This window comes from Gracilinanus agilis, chromosome 2 (genome assembly GCF_016433145.1).
Source record: "Gracilinanus agilis isolate LMUSP501 chromosome 2, AgileGrace, whole genome shotgun sequence".
In the NCBI taxonomy this organism is placed as follows: domain Eukaryota; kingdom Metazoa; phylum Chordata; class Mammalia; order Didelphimorphia; family Didelphidae; genus Gracilinanus; species Gracilinanus agilis.
Window position 1 is genome coordinate 463,686,177 of NC_058131.1, and position 21,713 is coordinate 463,707,889.

Below are 21,713 nucleotides of genomic sequence, written 5' to 3' on the forward strand. Positions count from 1 at the left end.
GGTGCAAGGTGGGAAGTCATAAGGGAAGTAAAAACTGGAAAAGGAGATCTGAGAATCATCAGCATAGAAATGATGTTTGAATCCTTGAAAACTGATGAGATTCCCAAGTGAAACAGTAGAGAGAAGAAAACAGTCCTATGGCATATTCAAAGTTAACAAGCATGACTTGGTTGAGGATCCAACAAAGGAGACTAAGGAGGACCAGTCAGATCAGTGATTCCCAAAATTGGTGCTACCGCCCCCTGGTGGGTGCTTCAGCTATCCAGGGAGGCAGTGATGGCCACAGGTGCATTTATCTTTCCTATTAATTGCTATAAAAATTTTTTTAAATTAATTTCCAGGGGGCTAAGTAATATTTTTTTCTGGAAAGGGGGAGGTAGGCCAAAAAAGTTTGAGAACCACCAAGTCAGATAGACGGAAGGAAAATCAGGGGGAAATAATGTCACAAAAACATAAAGAAAATATCAAGAAGAGAATGATAGTATGTGTTGAAGGCCACAGAGAGATAAAGAAGAATGAAGACTAAGAGAAGGCCATTAGATTTGGCAACTAAGAGATTATTAGTAATTTTAAAGACAGCACTTTCAATTGAATGATAATGCTGGAAACCAGACTTTAGAGTTAAGAACAGAATAAAAAGAAAGGGAGTAGGGGCACTTAATGGAGATAGCCTTTTCAATGAGTTTAGCCACAAAAAAGGAGGAGAGATATAAGATAATAGCTAGTGAAAATGAATGGATAAAGCAAGGATTTTTTTCAGGGTAGGGAAGATATAGGCAAGTTTGAAGGCAGAAGGGAAGCAGCCAATAGACAAGGAAAGAGTAAAAATAAGTGAGAGTGGGAATGATAAAGGGGGCAATTTTCTGTTGAAAATGAGTAGGATCAGTTGCACACATAGACAGGTTTTCCTTGATAGGAGAAGTACTACTTCATTATATGAGACAGAGATAAAAGCTAAGATAATGGTTGAAGGCATCTGGGTGATGTGAGATGAGGAGGGAATAAAAAAGGGAGTTGTCAGTGAATGACCTCATTTTTTTTCAGTAAAATATGACTCAAAGTTCTCAAGTAGGAGGTTGTAAAAAGGGAGATCCATGGGAAGTTTAAAAAGGAATAAAAAGTGAGTGGGATAGAGTTAGTTAAGGAGGCTTAAAAGGATTTCCTTGCATTGGTTGAACCCAGTTGAAGATTTATTACATAAATTTGTAGTAGGCCCAGTAAACATAATTTCATAATTTTCTCCTACATTATTCATAATAAATGTTTACTGATTGATTGATTGATGTTTGTAGGAGTAAAGGCAATGAATGACCCAAGGCTGAAGGCAGGGCAAGATTGTTGGTAGATACTATAAGGAAAGGAAAGGCACACCAAAGAAGAAGATAGGATAGAACTAAAAGGCAGGGGGGAGTCACCAAAGGGGTCAATATGGTGAAGGGTAGAGAACATAGTGCAAGGTTGGTGGCTTAGAAAATAATTGAAGGGGTGGGGGAACTGTATGTCAGAGTGTCAGATGAACAGGGTTTGAGATTAGAAGGCAGAGGGAAAAGTAAAATGATAAGTGATTGTGATCAGATAAGGAAATGTTTTTTTCAGTCTGTTGTCTTTGCATTTTCACCCTTAAATGTCCTTGGGATGGTTTTGCTTATTTTAATGTCTGAATAAGGAATTTTAAAAAATGGTTATATACTCCATTGCTTTTCTCTGATTTATGATACAATACTATTCCTAATCCATCATCCCTCTTTGTAAGATTTTTCAAATGAGTATTGTGTATAGTGTGCTAGATTTGAAGTGAGAAAGACTCAAAGTTTGGATTCTGCCTTCAGACACTTATTAGCTCTGTGACCCTGGGCAAGTCACTTAATCTTTCTCATCCTCATTTCCAGTTTTCATAATTGCAAAATGGGCAAAATAACACCTACATCACAGGGCTGTTGTGAGGGTTAAATGAGTTAATATAAGAAAAGCAATTTATAAACCTTAAAGCTCCAAATATATCTATGCAGATGATCCACAGACATACACACATATATGTGTATGTAAGTATACATATATACATATACATGTGAAAATATGTATGTATAGTGAAAAGAGAGAGAGAGAAAGAAAGGGAGGGGTGGAGGAAGGAAGGGGAAGAGGGAGAGCTTGAGGGAGAGGAAGAGAATAAATACTATATGTGATAATTAGATTAAATCTACACTGTCCATCTTTAGATTTAATCACTATAGGTGAGAACACCTCCAATTCGTAGAGTGGGTGACAAATCAGGGTCAACTGATTGCCCCCTAGGCAGTCCTACAAGAAGCGTCTATTGTGATTGGGCATGCAAAGTAGGAGAGAGGCACAGGAAGTGAGGCATAAGTGACCCCTTTAAAAGGAGAAGGTCTTCACTGGAGCAGGGCTGCTGGTGAAGAGGGTGGCTGATGAGGGAGCTCTTCTGGTCCGTGGAGGAGTGCTGACTGGAACGCTAAAACCTTGGTGAGTTTAAAGACTGACTGAATCTTCCTGAACTTCTCTTAAGGAACTTCTTTTAATAGACTCTGTGAATGAAGCTTTGGCCCTCTGACTCTCAGCTGAGGGTTAATTAGATCTACCTGGATTAATTAGAGGATCTTAGTAATTTACCTACTGTGTTAGATTCTTATTTCCTTATTTCCTCTCTCTCTTCTCAATTATAAATAAACTTCCATAAAGTCAATTTTGACTTGAGGTTATTCCTAAATTGGGGAGATTTCCCCTGGCAACCACCTTTTAATATATTGAACCCCTAAACCCCTTTTTCCTCCTTACATTTATGAAATGGTACCTATGCATCATAGAGAAAAACTATGACTGGAGATACAGATATAGAGATAGAAATCTCTGTCTCTATATTTCTCTCATACCATAATCTTTCTCCTAAGCTTTAGCCCATTATCAACAGCTACCTGTTGGGCATTTCAAACTAAATATCTAGCTTGATGTCCAGTTTAGCATGAAACATCTTCTATTCAACATCTCCAAACTGAAATCATTATTTATTCCCTAAACTTTCAAAAGTTCTAACATTACTTCTGAAGATCAATATAGAGACAATTCCCATATCAATAACTAGGCCTGGAAGTTCACAGAGTCAAAATCTAAGAAAGGAACCAATAGTAAAACCCATGGTCTCAAGTAATTCTATGAAAATGTCCAAAGTTTAGGTAACAAAAGAAAAGAACTAGACACAAGGGGAAATTTTGACCTCCTAATTATCACTGAGACTTAGTGAGGTGAAACTCATGATTTGTGATAAAGAAGGAGGAAATCTGAGCATAATCTGACATACGTTCCAAATATGGGAGAGAGAGATTTCAAAGGGTTCAAAGGAAAGAAAGTAAGATTCCATGGAGTACAATACTTCAGAAAAGGTGGTTCAAGAGGCATGGGAGATACTCTAGAATGAAGTTCTGCAGACACAAAAGGAAATATTTCCAATGAGAAGAAAAAATGGAATTTGTTTGAATATTGATATGGATGCATAGCAAACTCCCCAACTAAGTTAGATTTCACTGGAATTACAAGAAAGATGGAATCAAGGCCATGTATCAGGAGAGGATTGTAAGAGTACAGCAAAGTCCTATTTATACAGTGTCAGGAATGCTAAACCTCATAATGATCAAAGAAAGCTAAGAACCACAAAATGTTATGGGTTTCTTTTTGTTATAGAGAAAAAGGAAGGTCAAAGAAGCAATAGGACCTTTGTGGAAGATAGGATGACAATAACTGACAACAAAGAGGGTAGGATTATTCACTTTTTACTGTGTTTCTGTTTTCTCTGCACAAGAGAACTGACTAACTTCAGAAATGAGAACAAAAATGACTAACAGGGAGTGGTTATTAAAATGAGTGAAGAGGTTGTACACTTGTTCTTGATGTAAATACGTGACCTGATTCACATGGTTGAAATCTTTGGGTCAGACATGATTGCCAAGCTCCTATCAATATCTGAAAGATCATGGAAAATTAGAGAGGTTTTAAAAGATTGGAAAATGGGTAATTTTGTTCTAATTTTCAAAAAAGAAAAGAAAACAGAATCTACAAAGTCCTGGCTGGCGAACCTGATTTCAATTCCTGTAAAAATTCTAGAATAGATCATTTTTAAGCATTGGAAAAGTAATTAACAGCTTCATTTCTTTTTTTGACAGGATTATTAACCTAGTAGATGAAGGCAACACTGTGTTTATAATTTACTTAGATTTTAACAAAAAAAAATTTAATAGTATTTATTCTTAAAGAGAAGATGGAGAGAGATGGATTGGAAGATAATATAATCAGATAGATTTGGAACTGGTTGGATGATAGTTGTTAATAAGGTCAATGAAGGGGTGTGCTGGTAAATATTTCACAAATGACTCTCCTGCCATTCACATTTTATGTTCAATATGTCTTATTAGCTTTTCTCCATCACTTTCTTAAGACTAATAATCAACAAATAATATATCAGGCCCTGATTTGTAGCATTTGTTAATTCCAGGATATAAATGCTCATGCTGAAAACTGAACAGTCAATTCTCTGTTGACTGGAGCTGGCTTTAACATACCCCTAGCTCAGTGGTTCCCAAACTTTTTTGGCCTACCACCCCCTTTCCAGAAAAAATATTACTTAGCACCCCCTGTCACATACTATCACTGCCCCTTACAGTTATTCACCACCCCCAAATGCACCTGTGGCCATCACCACTCTCCTGGATCGCTGCGGCACCCATCAGGGGGTGGTGGTGCCCACTTTGGGAATCACTGCCTAGCTGAATATCAACAGGGCAAAAAGTAGAGTATTCAAGCAGAGTACCTCAGGAATCATGCTTAGCAAAATGCTTTCAGTAAACCATTGCCCTGCCTGCCAGAATAGACACAGTTTAAGAATAATATTAAAAAGAATAAAATACCGGAATTGCTTACTTTGATTTCTATTTCCAGGAAATCACTTTGATTATTTTGAAGGATCCTTTATTTCCTCATTGTGGATGAAACCCATGAAAATGCAGATTGAAAACTGTGTATAACTTTCTCAACCTGTGTGGGTTTTGTCCACTTTCTTTTATAAATCTTCCATAGAGTATCTACTCAACACACTAAAGGCCTTCTTTAATATTCCATTCATACTAGTGCAGAATTCAGACAGGTAAGATATCTGTTATATCTTCCACTAGCTTAAAGATCAGCTCACCTTTTTTTCTAGTCCTTACATATTCTTGATGGCATTTAGGTTGTTTTTTTTTTAATAGTTCTATAATGCAAGTCATTGCTGTTAATTCACTCTCACACTCCTCACATATTTTTGTATTTGAATTGCCTGAATTTTCCATTTTTCTGAGATCAAGGTTTTTTTTATTTTTATTTTTTTATTTTTAAACCCTTAACTTCTGTGTATTGGCTCCTAGGCAGAAGAGTGGTAAGGGTAGGCAATGGGGGTCAAGTGGCTTGCCCAGGGTCACACAGCTGGGAAGTGTCTGAGGCCAGATTTGAACCTAGGACCTCTTATTTCTAGGCCTGACTCTCAATCCACTGAGCTACCCAGCTGCCTCCAGAGATCAAGGTTTTTGATGACTCTATCCATATTGCATTTATTAAATATATACAGGAGCTATATAAGTCTTCTGAAAAAGTCAGGATTCACTAATGCATTGTTGGTAGAATTGAGAATTGATCCAACCATTCTGGAGGGTAATTTGGAACTACTGTATACCCAAAGGACTATAAAACTGTGCATACCCTTACTGCAAGAAGACATTGTGGCAAATGTCACTAAGCATCATTAAATAAATCCTTAGAAATAACCCTTATGTAAACATTAGCATTCAGAGACTTTGACTCAAACTAACCAATATTAGCATGATGAACTAACAGAACAACAGTATGCCTTTGAAGTCTAATTTCATTAAAATATATGTCTCTGCTCCTTGCACTCTGTGTTGCCTCTATGTTCCAAAGTTTCTCTGGAGATTCTTGTTTGTTTCTCTCAAAAGCAGGAGATTTGGACTAATCTGGAATAACTTGAATAAATCCATCCTAGCTCAATCTCAGAATGATTCTAACTTGGTCCAGAGGATTTTAGAAAACTAGTTATGATGAAGGACAAGACCACAGACATGTCTATGAGGTGACTCACAATATTCTAGACTCCTCCTTTATTCTTTATCTATGAAACTTTTTAAAAATTGACTCAGATACTCTGAGTCCAACCCAAGCCAGTCAGAACTCCTCTAGAATATACTGGAACACATGAATGTAGTTCTAAAAGGAAACAGTCTTTTTCAATCCTAAATATCCCAGGTTTTCAAAGGACTCCAAGCCTCTAAGAACAATTAATATGACTGATGTATACAGAGCAAACATTGCATTATGAGTACCTAGCATTTATATTATAGATACTTGTCAAGTCATAGTTTGCCAGAGAGAAAAGGAAGGAAATGGTTTTAAATCAATAAAAATTGGACAACCTTTTCTTGTAATTTTTTCCTATATGCTCATGCTAATTTTAAAATAATGTTGACATGATATAATGACACTTGCCTAAATATATTTTATTCAGTCAAGCATAATATATATTTAACTACAAAATAATGCTATCTTGTATGTATGCATATAGACAGAGAGAGAGTTCAATAATGATTGGCTTGGTTTACTTTTCTGAATCAATGTCAGGTAATTACTATGATTGATATAAATAATAAGATTTTACCAAAAAAAATCCCTTCAGGAACCATAGAAAGACATTTGGAGGTGTTATTTATAATAATAATAGTTTTTCTATAAAAAGATAAAATAATTGGATTTTAAAAAGAAGTGCCTTTAAGGCCTATGCATATATATGTACATATATATGTATGTATTTATTTATGGTGACAATGACACAGGGTAAATTACATTGATCCAGGTTATCCTACATCCATATGGTTATCTATGCAAATGAAATAACAGTCAGGCAATTTTGGGAATCCCTGCATCATCATGTAATGCAAATATTTTGTTTTATCCCATACTTCCAGTGGGCACAATTTCACTTAATCACCAAAGGCCTATACTTATTCTAAGGAATGTTTTCATTGACATATTAATTCAATAAAATTGGATCTATGAAATCTCTATGGTCAAATTATTGCTGGATTTCTCAACTCCAAAGATAGAACTGATATTTTCCTTAGATATTGATCTAGATTGTAAACTTACTGAAGACAGAGATTATGTGCTAGGCATATATAATATATATTTGTATATATACACATACATGTATAAATACATGTGGGCATTTCTTAGCCTTGTATAATTTTTGTTGAATCAGTAACTTGAAAAGCAGAATTCCATATTAAATTTTTACTGCATTCGAATGAATACCATAAAACTATAAATTTTGCTTTAATTAATAACAAATAATAAAGCATTTCAAAAATTGCTTTTATTCATAGCTAAAAATAAATGTAAATCCACTAACAAAAAGAGCCTTAGGTCTCTAAATTTTAATTGTTTTAGGAATGATACTGACTCCAAGAATAAAAAAAGACCTTTAGCAACAGTGATTGTCTTATGTTATAGTCTTTAGAAAGAGGTTGGTTGGTTGGTTGTCCTTCGAACTTGAAGAAGACTAAAATGACATCACTATAAAGGGGCCAATATACAATATATTTGACTGTGGCTGATCAGACCAGTACAAGCTCAGAAGGCTCTTCCACAGGTTAGGCACAAATAGCCTGTATGAACATTTGGGATGGAGATCTCTAAATTTGAACATCTCATTTTTCTTTTGAGCTATTGCAGTTTTGCTTTGCTCACAGAACACAGCACCTTATTTGATGTGACATGTCATAAAGGATGTTCCTGTGCCAGTGTCTCTCTCGTCTCACAATCGATATGAAAGTTCTTCAGAGAGACCTTGAGAATATCTTTGTATCACATTTTCTGACCTCTATGTGAGGTTCTTGTATAAATCACAGTCAACCTGAAATCCCAGATCCAGGCAAAAAAAACTCCAACCATTTCTATAAATATTACCTATCTAGGACTGGAAATATAGGCATTACATACATAGTTGGAGTTTATCCAGAGACAAACTTTTGATCATTTTCATCAATATATTCATAAAAAATACAAGAACAACAGATGATAGCTATAAAAATAAAATTGAGAAGTAATGGATAGAGTACTGGGCTCAGAACCAGGAAGACCCTGGTTCAAATTCTGCCTTTGGCAATTACCGGACAAAATATTATTTTCTCCCTTGAAGAATAAAGTATTTATGATATATGTCAAAGAGAAATTATTTTCCATTATTAACTATAGATGAGACACGAATCTGCTAATAAAGTAATTTTCAACTCGAACACATGGCTATTATATTGTTGCTGTTATCCTTGCCTCTTAACTTCATAAAATTATCATAATAGCTGTTTTCTCCTCCCCAAACTAAGAAAATATAAGATTATTTCTTACCAATCATCTCACTCTGTTGCTGTGAGTTAGGAACATTAACGCAACAGCATTTTAAACGGTAGGTGGGAAGCATATCAACTGCTCACATTGGGCATGATAATTTTGATGACATTTTACCTTTCAGGGACAACCTAGTACATCTTGGCAGATATTCAAAAGCCATTCTTATCATATGACTAATCCTGGGCAGTGAATTGTCATAAGTCTGGTTTAGATAGCAATGGAATACTCTAAACAAATTTTTTAATTGCCAGCATTTTTTGTCCTGTCTCTGAATAAATAGTATGCCTCTTTGTGTGTAAGACAGGGGAAATCTAGTTACCTGCTTAAAATATTATAGCTGGTTTAAGATCCAAAGAACACCCAGGCCAGCACCATTATTATTTGGTAGGAATCTCACATGTTTTAAAAGTCTATGTTTCTTTACTGTATTGTGAATATAAACACAAATTTTCTGAAACTATTACAATGTTTTGTTCTAAACGAAGAGCTTCTCTGAAAATATTTTCTATGATTGCAATGTGTTTTCCCTTAATGTTCTCGACTTTCTAACTAATTCTTGATGAACTAAAAGACAAAAGTCTAGAATTAAGGACAAGTACCTATAAGGGGTCAATGGAGTGTTTTATACCATAAGGTAGGAAATTTTCTAAGAATTCAAGAGATGTTTGATGAAGCAGCAAACAGGTAATGGTTGAAGCATCATGGCATAATGAATAGGAAGAGCTGGTCTCAGAGCCAAGATCTAGGTTCAAGACCTGCCTCTAATATGTTCTAGCTATATACCCTTGGGCATGTCATCTAAATTCTGTGTTCTAGGAAATTCTACAGTCCTATAAATTGCAGAGAGAAGGGGCCAACTTGCATTGGCATGGAAAGTTTTCTCATCAGGAATTCTCAATGAGGACAAAACCACAGATTCAGTCCCTATTCCTAACATTTATTATTACTAAAAATGATCATTCTTATAAAACCCAACCCATAGTTATGGTTCATAAAGGATCATAAAATGAAGGTGGGAGGGAAAGGGAATGGAAATGAAGGGAATTCCAGCCAGAGCGATATACTACGTAGACACTATGTGCCCTGAGAACATTAAAGTATTTGTGAAGCTCTGGCAGGAACTCTGAAACGCCTGCCCATTGGGCTCTACCGATATTCCTGATTGGATTAGCATCCAAGCCAGTATGAGATACCTGCTCCTAGGAATACAAGAAATAAGCAGCATGACTTAAGGTTATAGTCTGAACTTAATCAGAACTGTCACAATGAGAAACTTGACATGAAAAGACAGGGGAACAACTGGCATTCTTTCAGGCTAATATTAATAATGCTAATAAAGGAGGCAAGACAGTAGAACAAATTAAAAATACCAACACCCCACTTGTTAGAAATGCTTTGGTACAGATGTCAAACCTAGCAGACTATGCGTTTCCATTAGGTGTACTGAAGGTATAAATGTTTTTCTTATATATCATAAGCTGGAATTAGATGAGCCACTTCCCAAGTTTCTCCATGACGTGCATTACAGCCTCTCCTTTTCACTTAGTTCTAAAGGCACCAATACAGGGACCCAAAATACTTAATATTAAAAAAAAATTTAACACATATTATGTACACACCTATCATCAGTTCAGTTTTTATTCTAAAGCTACTTTGTTTCTAGTACTGTACTGTGACAAAATGGAGGATATAAGACAAACAAACAAGACCCTGACTTTAAGGAGCTTAAAATTTAGTTGGAGAAAGAAAAAAAAATTCATGAAAAAAATGACAACTTAGTTAATGACTCAGTTTAGCACTTTAGTCCCAAAAGGCATTCAAAGAAGAGAGGTATTAAGGCTTGCTGGAGCAGTAAGAGAATATTTTATGGAGGGCTTTCTCCCAGAAAACTTGACCTGATTCTTGAAAAATGGTTAAGATGTAGAGGAGAAAAGACTGTATATTTCATACAAAAGGAGTGTATAAGAGAGTTGCCTGAGCAAAGGTACTAAGCATGATGGGTATAGGGTATAAAGTCCATTGGGCAAGAAATCAGGAGATATACTTTTGGTCCTCTAATACTTATTAACAATGTGGTCTTGGGAAAATTGTTGCACATCAAAATCAAAGTTTCTGTGGGATACAGGGATTTAACTAGAAAATTTAAAGGTCTCTTTAATGACACTATTCTATTTTCTATGATCTATACCAGCCGGTTTGGAGTAAAAAATACTTGTTAGATAATGGTAGGAAAAAAGTTTGGACAGGGAGGGACTAGATCATAAGGAGCCTTGAAAACCAGTTAGAGGAGTTTGGATTTGAGAGATAAGCAAGAGCAAGCTGCAGTGGATTTTTGTGTAGGAGGTTGAAATTTTGAAAGATGATTCCAAGTCACCTTGGATAAAAAAAAAAAAAAAAGTAACATCACATGACACTTTGCAGTGATTACTGAAGTGTGAGGTTTGACAAATGATTTCTAAGATTCCTTCTAGCTCTAAAATTCTATGATTCTTTATTCCCATGGCTGACTCCAAGATGCTAAAAGTTCTTAATTACTAAAGAAAGAATTTAGGTAGCTACTAAGTGACTCAGTGGATGAGATTCAGGCCTAGAGACAGGAGGACCTGGGTTCAAATCTGACCTCAGACACTTCCTGGCTGTGTGACCCTGGGCAAGTCACTTCACCCCAGTTGCCTAGCCATTTCTGCCTTGGAACAGTATTGATTCTAAAATTGAAGGCAAGAGTTTCTTTAAAAAAAAAAAAAGAAAGAAAAGAAAGAAAGAATTCAGTTATGCTTGCCATGCTGTGCTCATTAAGTAGAAAAGGAAACCAATGCATTTCAAAATTTGTTTTTTAAACAAAAAAGTATCATAAGGAAATGTATGGAGAATGTGGCAAGAATAAAGGAAAAATGTAACGAATAGCCTTAGTATGGTACTGGTACCCACAAAATGTGAAAAGCTCCAAGAGTTGTTTAGTAAAATGAGTCGGGTAATTTGTGGAAGACTATTAAGAGAATATAGGGGGCAGCTAGGAAGCACAGTAGACAGAGCCCTAAGCCAAGAATCAAAATGACTTAGGTTCAAATGTGACCCCAGATACAATGGTTGACAATGGCCAAGTCACTTAACCTCAATTGCCTCGTCCAGTGATGGGCAACCTTTTGAGCTTGGTGTGTCAAAATTCACCAAAAAACCAAGTGTGTCACTTCAAGAAAAAACCCATAATTTCACGATATTTATAGCTTAAATAAAAAAAATATATAATAAGATCAACATAACAATTTAATAAACCAAAGTAGGTAAATTAATATAGGTAGAATTGTCATCTAGAGTGCACAGAGTATCTACACTACACTACAGCAAATGTTTCATCCTCAGCATGTGGCCCCATACTTCTCTGTATACAGCTGCATGTGGCCACGTGTCATTGAAAATGTCTACATGTGCAGGTCTGGCACATGTGTCATAGGGTTTGCCATCACCAGTCTAGTCCTTATCTCTCTTCTGCCTTTGGAGCCTCTACTTAGAATTGATTCTAAGACAGAAGGTAAGGGTTTTTTTGAAAAAGGCATAGAGAATTTTTAGATACCCTTATGTGAAGGCTTGTGACAAGGAGATATGTCTTTAGAACTCCATAGTAACATATGAAAGATAGTTTTAAACAAAATTACCTCAATGGGTTCATTTCTTTATAAAGAATAACAAGATTGGAGTTTTAGCAGTTTAGTGAGGCTTGGGTGATATGGATGAAAAAGATGAAGGGGAGGGGATCTGAAGAAAAATAGAAAGGTGTGAGGAATAGTAGGATTTAAATGGTGCAATTATATAGGCAATGAAGCAACTCCTTGTTTTTGTGTGTATGGGACAAGGGAGAAAGTAAGTGAAAGTGACAGTTTTCTATGTGTAGTCTGTACATAGTTTTAACTTAAAAAAAATCAAAATCTAGCTCTGGAAAAAGGATATTATAAGAATAGGACTTAAGAAAATAGTACACTGAAAAGAGAAATTGTATGAGAACTACAAAACTTTGGGCAAAGTGCATCACCATTTTAACATTTATTTAGTTCTTTTCCATTAATTCTAAATTTACACACAATTTCTCCTCATTTTATTTATGTTTTGCATTCAGATGATTTTAAAATAATCTGTCATTAGAAAATTCAGAGGCAATCTCAAATCTTGACAAATAATGAAAAAACAGAATCAAAGGAATAGGATCAAAATTAAATGTTATTAACTAGATTTGTGGGCAGCTAGATGGAGCAGTAGATAAAGTGCTTGGTCTCAAGTCAGGAAGACCTGAGTTTAAATCTGGCTTCAGATACTTACCAGCTGTACCATTCTAGGCAAGTCAATTAACATCTGTAATCCACTAGAGAAGAAAATGGCAAACTATACTCTAGTATCTTTGCAAAGAAAACACCAAATGGGGACACAGAGACATGACTAAACAATAACTAGTTTGTAGAAAAAAGACAAGGTCTTTCAACAATAAATGATAAGATATACAAAATGTCTTTTAAGTCATAAAGTGTTATGCAAGTACAAGCTACTGCCATTTTTTATTTCTTCGTAGATACTTTTACTCTCCACAATATTGTAGACATTGATAACTATCTTTTTTTTTTAATTCTGAGAATAGAAGTGGATTATTTTCAGAGTAGAAAGTTCATAGCTTAATCATCACAAGGCAGGTTTCCCCACTGGGCAGCAGGTAACAGATTAATACTAAATTTCACATTCTGTTTAAATTGCATATTGCTGTTTTCCTATTGAATAATGTCTTGTTGAACTTTCTTATGACTGGCTTTACTGGTTCTTTAAAGGTTGGTTTCTAAAGTACTTCTTGTGTTCATTTTGCAAAAGTGGTTGTATAGTAGTAGTCCTGACCGTCTGAGGTCAAGTGAGATAAGTTTACATTTTAGTTTTTTAAGTTGCTTTCCTAAGAAAAGAAAATGTTCAAGGCCAAAATAGTTGTTGGCTTTTGTTTTGTTTTGTTTTATAAACTTGCTTGTTGCTTTCAAATAGCTTCTATTGAGAATTTAAAGCAATAACAACAAAAATAGTACTTTCTTAGCCTTTAAACTTCCCTTCATAGGAATCAAAGTTCAAGGGCACAATATCCCAGGAACTCTTCCAATTTTCCATTTTTATACTATAGCTTTCATTTCAACTAGTAAAAGAATATTTAACTAGCTAGTTGTAAACCTCTGGCAAGAAGACAGCCTTTCTGATCAATCTATTTATATGCATTTAGTCTTAGGATCTCTCCAGCAAACTACTAAATCAAACATAGATTACTATGGAAACAATTGTTTTTTTTTTTATTTTTAACATTTTATTTAACAATTTATTTTTTAAAAAATGCATTCTTCCTTGCCAAAAAAAGGTCTGAAACAGAACTATATGTATTTTAATCCAATAATATATTTCAACTCAACTGTGATATAAATTTGTTATGGCAGGTCAATGTGAAAAAAATAAAAGTAGTCCTTGTTCTCTTCCCCAGGTTTCCTGCTGCCTATAGTTAAAACTTTGTCATCATTATTAACAAATATTTATTGTACCAAAAAGACAATACCAGGCACTTTAAGCTGTGTCAAGCAAATCAAAAGTACAAAGCTTGTAATTTTTCCTCTTTGATAAACTCATAGGTCCAGATACTCATTTCCCCCTCATTTTCTGCCCCCATTAACTTCAAAGAGAACATTACATTCTGGGAAAAATCTGCTGGCGCAGAAAGAACTAGAATTTAGCCTTAAGAAGCAGAATAGGTCAGCCTACTATGAATTATTGTTGTTGTTCAGTTGTTTTCAGGCATGTCTGACTGTTCATGACCCCGTTTTGGGATTTTCTTGGCAAAGATACTGGAGAGGTTTGCCATATCGGTCTCTAGCTAATTTTACAGATGAGGAAATTGAGACAAATAGGATGAAATGACTTGCCCAGGATCACACAGTCTAGTAAGTGTCTGAGGCTTGATTTAAACTCAGGAAGTTGAGTCTTCCTGGCTCTAGGTCTGGCTCTGTATTCATGGTACCACTTAGCTATGAATTAAGACATTCCATATTTATCATCTTTTTTTAATTATATGTATCTAATCTTTTTTATATGACCCAGATATATAATCCAGAATTCCTTGGACAAAATTTAAAAAGAAAGGTTTAGTCTAAAGGACCCTTCCTTACCTCATAACCAAACTATTTCCTTCTTTTTCTCCTTCAAATGTCAGTCTTCAAGTTAATCTGCTTTATGAAGTCAGTCATAACTACTCCCACTCATATGTAGTCATCCTATTCTCATTACCTCCATTTCTAATTTCATACAGTTGCTCCACTTATCTTTGTTCAAAACTTCTTTCTTGTCTTTACATATCTATAGCCTACATTTTGTTTTTTCCACTGAATTACAAAAACAAAGTTTTCTCATCAGAATTGGACCGTTCCTGTTTGCTTGGTAAGCAGAAGGAGGGGGAAGTAGAATCAAATTTTTGGAAGAAAGGAGTAAATCTGTCCACATGACCTGTGAAGAGCTGTGGAAGGGACTTCAGAGATGATCAACTCTAACCTTTTAATTTTTGACAGACAAGCCATTTATACTCTTTGAGCAAATAAATTGTTTGCTTTGCCTTTTTTTTTGGCAGATAACTCATTTTCTCAGTGATGAAATGGATTCAGACTGTCTCTAATCATAACTTAAAATATTATGTGTACTCCATATTTTACAAATGATGGAATTTTGCCCAGAAACACTTGGTGACTTGTCCAAGATAACATAGCCAGGTAATAGCAGGGTTTAGACTAAAGGATTGGTTCTCATTTCTAGGTCAATGCTTTTCTCAGTACTCTACTAAAGCTACTCAGAACTCTACTAAAGTTCTCTTGAACTAATATGCTGGGGTTTTAGAAGATAAAGAGATTTTCAAGTAAAAATTGCCATATTGTTTCTGAAAGAGAAAAAGCAAAATATCTGTTCAAAGGTTTCAAAGGTTACTGCCTGCCTTCTTTTCAGCTAGGTGGACCAAAGGATAGGGTCAGGAAGATGAGTTCAAATCCTACCTCAGATTATTGTGTGATCCTGGAGAAGACCGGTAACCTCTCATCCATTTGTAAACTGGGATTAACATTCAGCTTCAATTTCATAGGATCAAATGAGATCAAAAGTGCTAAAGCACTTAGCATTTTAGCTAAATTAATTTTTTGAGTGAGAAATCCTACATATATATATATATTTCATATATATTTGTCATCTAGTCAAAGGGTTTTTTAAATTTATTTATTTATTTGTTTGTTTTAGTCAAAGGTTTTTAAGACTTCCAAGAGCTCTTCTTGAAATGAATTTGAGAAGTGGTTATCGGTCCCCATCCCTGTCCCTACCCACCTGCTCCCCATTTCAGAAGCTGTCTTTTGGATACAGTGTTCCATACAAGGGCCTGTCTAGTCCAGTGGATTCCCGAGTTCCAATACTAATTTTTATAATCACTATTAAAATTAGTATTTGATATACTTTGATATAACCCTAACCCTCTTGTAGCAGGTGCATATTTGCTATTTTCCTTAGGTCTGTTTAGCCTTTGAGTTTTCATCAGCAGGAGGTACAAGTGCGCTTGATGTCTGCAAGTAAGGTGAAGGTAGGCTTATTCCCTCTTCCACTGGCATCTCCCAAACTGGCACCAAGGTTGCTATGACTCCCCTTCTTAAGTCAGGATCTTACAAAATGAAGCCAACGAATCCTATAAGCCGAGGGTGAAGGGCTGGGGAGAAGATAATGAAAAGAAGTAATAGTTATTTTGCGAAACAAATGACCCCAGTACAGTATTGTCAATTACATCGCGCCCGGTCCCGCGCGGCTTTATAGGGCTGAGAAGTAAAAAACAAACCAAAAAAAAAGAAAAAGAAAAAAAAAAGAAACTATTCCTGCCATCTCACCCACGCAGAGCAGCAATCCCTTCCCCCAATCGCAGCACTGGAACGCCCTCCTCCCCCACCCTAGCCTGCGCTGTTTTCACCCAGTCCCTCCAGCGCCCCCACCCTTTTTGTGGGGGCGAGAACTGGCGCGAGGCGCGCGAGCGCGTGCAGGCTGAGCCGCGGCGACGGCGGCGGCCGAGTAGAGGAGAGGAGGAGAGAAAAAGGAGAGGGCGGGCGCGAGAGTGTCTGCTGTTGAGGCCTGTGGTGCCATCGTCACACAGCGGAACCGAGCAGACGAAGGGAGGCGCAGCGGCGGCTCAGGCTCGCGCTTCAGCTTCAGCTGTTACTGCTGCTGCTGCTGCGGCTGCCGCCGCCGCCGCCGCTACTACTGCTCGGCGGCGCTGGGACAGAGCCCCCACCCCACCCCCGGGCAGGGCGGCCGGACTGCGCAGAGAGCTCTGGGGGATCCCGTTATCATGTCGCTGAGACAGAGCCTGGCCGAGCTGCTGGTCTGCCTTCGAGACCCGCAGAAAGTGGCCAGCTTCCAGCGGCTGTGCGGGGTGGAAGAGCAGCGGCGGACTGGGGCAGACGCTCCGCCGCAGGGGGACCCCGGGGCGGCCCCGGAGGTTGGGGGCGGCTGCAATCCAGACCGTTCGGCCTTTTCGGAGGGGAGCGGGGTCAAGCTCCGAGACTGCAGCGCCCGGAACGGCGTGAGGAACGGGCTGCCGGAGGCTGGCGGGGCCCCGGCCAAGGCCACGGCCATAGTCACAGCCACGGCGGGGGAGCGCGAGAGCCAGGCAACCCTACGGAATAGAGTGCCGGGTCTGCGGCGCAACTCCCTCACCGGGGAGGAAGGGGAAGTGTACGGAGTGCGAAACTGGCTCCTCTTCTACTTGTTCTGCTTTGGCACCGAGCTGGGCAACGAGCTTTTCTACATCACCTTCTTCCCCTTTTGGATCTGGAACCTGGATGCCTTCGTGGGCCGGAGGCTTGTGATCATCTGGGTCCTGGTCATGTACCTGGGCCAGTGTGCCAAGGACGTCATCCGATGGCCCCGGCCCGCCTCACCGCCCGTGATTAAGTTAGAGGTTTTCTACAACTCGGAGTACAGCATGCCCTCTACCCATGCCATGTCCGGCACAGCCATTCCCCTCTCCCTTGTCCTCCTCACCTACGGCCGCTGGCAGGTAAGTGTAGCTCTCCATTCTTTACTCCGTATCTCCTTTTCCCTTCCTTTCTCATCCGGTCCCATCCCTTCTTGCCCCATCCCCTCCCACCCACGTTCTCTGCCTACCTGGAAGGTTTGCCCAGGGCCAATTGGTATCCAGCTGGATGGTTGAAATTGAACTAGGGAAGAAGGAGTACTTACATAGTTTGAGAAGTCAGTTAGCTAAGTATTTATTAAGTACCTGCTATGTACCCTGTACAGAGCTCAGCCTGGGGATACTAAGAAAGGCAAAAGATAATTCCTTCCACACCCCCACACCCCCGAGGAAGTGCACTGTGCAAAAAACAAACGCACGCTACATGCAGACAAGATGTTTACTGGAAAGCGCTTAGATTAAAGATGGGGGAAAGCTTCTTGCTGGAAGTGGGATTTGAGCCGAGACTTGTAGTAATTGGGAAACCTTGAAGGCGAAGATGTGTTGGGAACCGGGGTCGGAGGGAGGGCTTGGGGGTGAGGATGGGGGGACGGGGACGGGGGAGGGGGAGGGGAAGGAGGTGAGTTGAAACCCAAAGTATTAAATTGCTTCTGTAGTTTGAGTTTAGACAAGCTTCCTGCTCAAATGCTCTCCTTCCAGTAGGCTTGCCTCATTAGCAGCTAGTAGATCTGTAATTATTCTAGGAGCACGTTAATAGGTTTCAACATCAAAAGAACAAATCTTCCCCTAGATCTCCGGGAAACTAACAGTTTGTGTTAACGGGCTGCTTGTTGAGATGCCCTTACTAAAATTTCTGACCTAGTTTAAACTCTTAGAGGGAACATAAACATTAAAACACCCTCAAGGTAATAGTTGTATGGTTAAGACTCAAGCAGTGTTATGACTCAGTCCGTGAAATGAATTAATATGCAAAGTCTTATTTTTCTATTACAGCACAACCTGAGTGTAATTTCAAAAAGTACTTCAAGAAGTCAGGAATGTTAATAATAGGCATACTCTAAAGGACTATAGTTCAAACTTAAAAAGGCGCTTAGAGTTAATTGAATACAGTTGACTTGGAAACCTGTTTTTTTAAAGGGGTGTGGCTGTTATTTGCTGATAGGTGAAACAGTTTTAACTTCTGGATCACTAATTAGTTTCATTTGCTGAACTACTCCATTTTATTGTTGCAAAATGTGTAAAATCTGCTTTTTAAAATGTATTTTGAGTAACATGTGCCTTCCAACTTCAAAGTAGTTATGAAAATAACTTTCAGAAATCCACAGATTGGTTAGTACATGTGGTTCTCCAGAAAACGAAATTTTAAAATCACAATTATCTCATTTGCTCCCCTGTATTTCCCTTTTCCTTCTTTATAATACTTCTCTTTTTATAACCAACTTGTTCCCTCATAAAGTATGTTGGTAGAGGACAGTTGGGTAGCTCAGTGAATTGAGAGCCAGGCTTAGGTTCAAATCTAGCCTCAGACACTTCCCAGCTGTGTGATTTCTGGGCAAATCACTTAATCCCCATTGCCTAGCCCTTACCACTCTTCTGCCTTGGACCCAGATTGACTCCAAGATGAAAGGTAAGGATTTAAAAAAAACAAAACAAAACTGCCCAACTAATATCACAGATTTGGTCATAGTAGTAGATGAACTATTTTCTCCTATGTATTCTTTATCTCTATTGCTATAACAGTAGCTTATAAAAGTTTCAACATTAATCATTTATTTGCAGAATTTTAGATCTAGTCCAATGAGTCTCATTTTACAACTAAGGAAACCAAGGCCTGGAAAAGTTGTTACCTGCCCAGGTTCTCAGGAGAGAAATAATAAAATTAATATGTGACAGAGTTGGGAACAGAACCCTAGGTCTTCTGGCTTCCAGTACAGAGTTCTATCCACTGTGCTAGTAACAGGATTCTTTTATAATAATGTCTTCTATTCACTACACTTAGCAGCCTTACTATATAGGTTTTTAAATGATAAGTCATATCTTAAAGTGGTGCTCACATTTTTTTGCTTGTGTAGTTGAGTGAATACTCTAAAATTTTTTAAGGGGGGGAAATTAACTTCCAATTTAACCTTAATCATTGCCTTTTAGGGTTTAAAATGACTTGGAAATGTTAGTTATATCTTTTAATGGGTTTTTGTTTTTTTCCTATACTTATATTTTTGCATTATAGAAACCTAGAATCTCTGAGGTGGAAGCTACTAGAAGGCCTACCTGAACAAGAATCTCCTCTATTATATATGATTCAAGTGGTGATCTGGCCTTTGCATGAAGGCTTCCAGTGAGGAAAAACAAATTTACCTGCTAAAATATACCATTCCTTTTTTGGATTTCTCTAATTGTTAGGAGATTTTTCCAATTTCAAGCCTAAATGTACCTTTAGCTAAATGTACCCATTGATCCTTAGTTCGATTTTTGGTCTAAGCAAAATAAGACTAACTCATCATGCTTATTAATTATAGCCACATAAATACTTGAAGATAGGTTTCATGTCTACCCCTAAGCCTTTGCTTTTCTAGGCAACAGCATGTCATCTCCACATGTCCACAGTACTTTTATGAAGTATCTCTTCTTAATCTCCTTCATTCAGTAGTTATTTGTGTTCTATTCATGTTAACAGTGTAGTTAAGAAATACTAACTATATTTTTGTGCATTCATGCAGAACAAATGCTGTTCACTGGTCTTTAGACATGAGAATGAAGTATGAGTCATTTATGAATGTAAATCTTTATATTTTGACATGAGGTTTATTTGAATCAAGGTGCACCTTTTTTGTCCAACCTAGTATATTTTATTTGTAAGTATACCTCTTTAAGTTTTTTGGTGGGAGCAGTTATCCTTATAATGAAGACTTTTATTGACTTTAAGGTCACTAAAAATAAAATTTGTAAGATTAGTCTTACTTTTAAAAAAGCCTGTTTAAAAAAATGCCTTTTGCATTTGAAGAAATGCTTAATTCTTAGTTGTTTTGAAAATTCATATAATGAAAGCTCTACCAGTATCTATGTGACTGAAGCAGTACCAAACATAATACAGAAAAAAAACTACCTGATTTTTGTAATTTTTTTTTTAGTGAAATGAAAAGCGATATACTTGTTCTGTCTTTCCTCAAAATACTATAGCAGAACCAGCAGCTTTCTGAAATCATCAAAATGAAAATAAAACTACTCACAGGATCTTCATATTTCTAGGGATGAATAGTGAAGAAAATTCTTACTTTGAAATTGTTGAGATGGGAATCAGAAGCCAGAAAAAAAATGGTTCATAAACTCATAGCTCACAAGTTTGATTTGAGAGTTTTTTATCCATTGTCTGCCGTAACTATTTTCCATGTGTGCCACTCTTAAAATAATATTATCCCTTTTACCTTATTTAAAATAATATGCCTTTTTGCTGTCAAAATTTGTTCAAGGCAATGTGTATGTGACTTTTTTTTATTAGTCCTTCTTAACCTTATATTAATTGAGCCGGATAGTCTAAATCCTTGACCCCTCCACAAAATGATTGAGTGTTCATTTACCTGCATGATTTCCTTTGTGGATATATTGCAAAATAATTTTCAAGGAAAGAATGTTGATTCCCATGGAACAGAATTCTTCTCTAAACTCCACACTTCTTAATCCTATGGGAAAATTTCTCCTGGCTCAGGGATTAAATCTTGACTTTATTCTGACTGATATCCCGCCTAAGGCTGCATTCCTGACTTGCTACCCTTTAAGAGTTATTTTGTGATACAGATTGAGAGAGTGAAACTGTAATACCTCAAGCAATTTCTAGGGCAGGATTTATTTTTATATTTTGCTTTTGAGAATTTTGCTACAGTCTTGTGGAGGAGGGGGATTCTGGGATGAAAAATTTTGAGAACCAGTGCTTTATGCTAATATTAGTGATTACTGTTTTTATTTTATTCATTGGATTTGGGTACAACATGAATTGGAAAGCACATTTTTCTTTATGAATATGTCACTCAATATCTATTATTGTCAAGCACTTCTTGTAGTTTTTAAATTTATCATTCCTGGAATACATATTTTTTTTTATTTTTGTTAATTTTTTTTTTTAAATTTTAAACCCTTAACTTCTGTGTGTATTGACTTATACGTGGAAGAGTGGTAAGGGTAGGCAATAGGGGTCAAGTGACTTGCCCAGGGTCACACAGCTGGGAAGTGTCTGAGGCGGGATTTGAACCTAGGACCTCTCGTCTCTAGG

At 37.1% G+C, this 21,713-nt stretch overlaps 1 protein-coding gene and 1 pseudogene across 1 annotated transcript in view; one reads left to right on the forward strand and one right to left on the reverse strand.

Annotated features, from left to right (window-relative positions):
* The window catches only part of LOC123233992, a 141,165-nt pseudogene extending 124,548 nt beyond the window's left edge, over positions 1-16,617 (reverse strand).
* Positions 16,618-16,822: 205 nt separating this feature from the next.
* SGPP1 (sphingosine-1-phosphate phosphatase 1) overlaps positions 16,823-21,713 on the forward strand; it is a 55,622-nt gene continuing 50,731 nt past the window's right edge. The window contains exon 1 of the mRNA XM_044664859.1: positions 16,823-17,533. Coding sequence (XP_044520794.1) covers positions 16,823-17,533 — 711 coding nt within the window. The remainder of the gene's footprint in view (positions 17,534-21,713) is intronic.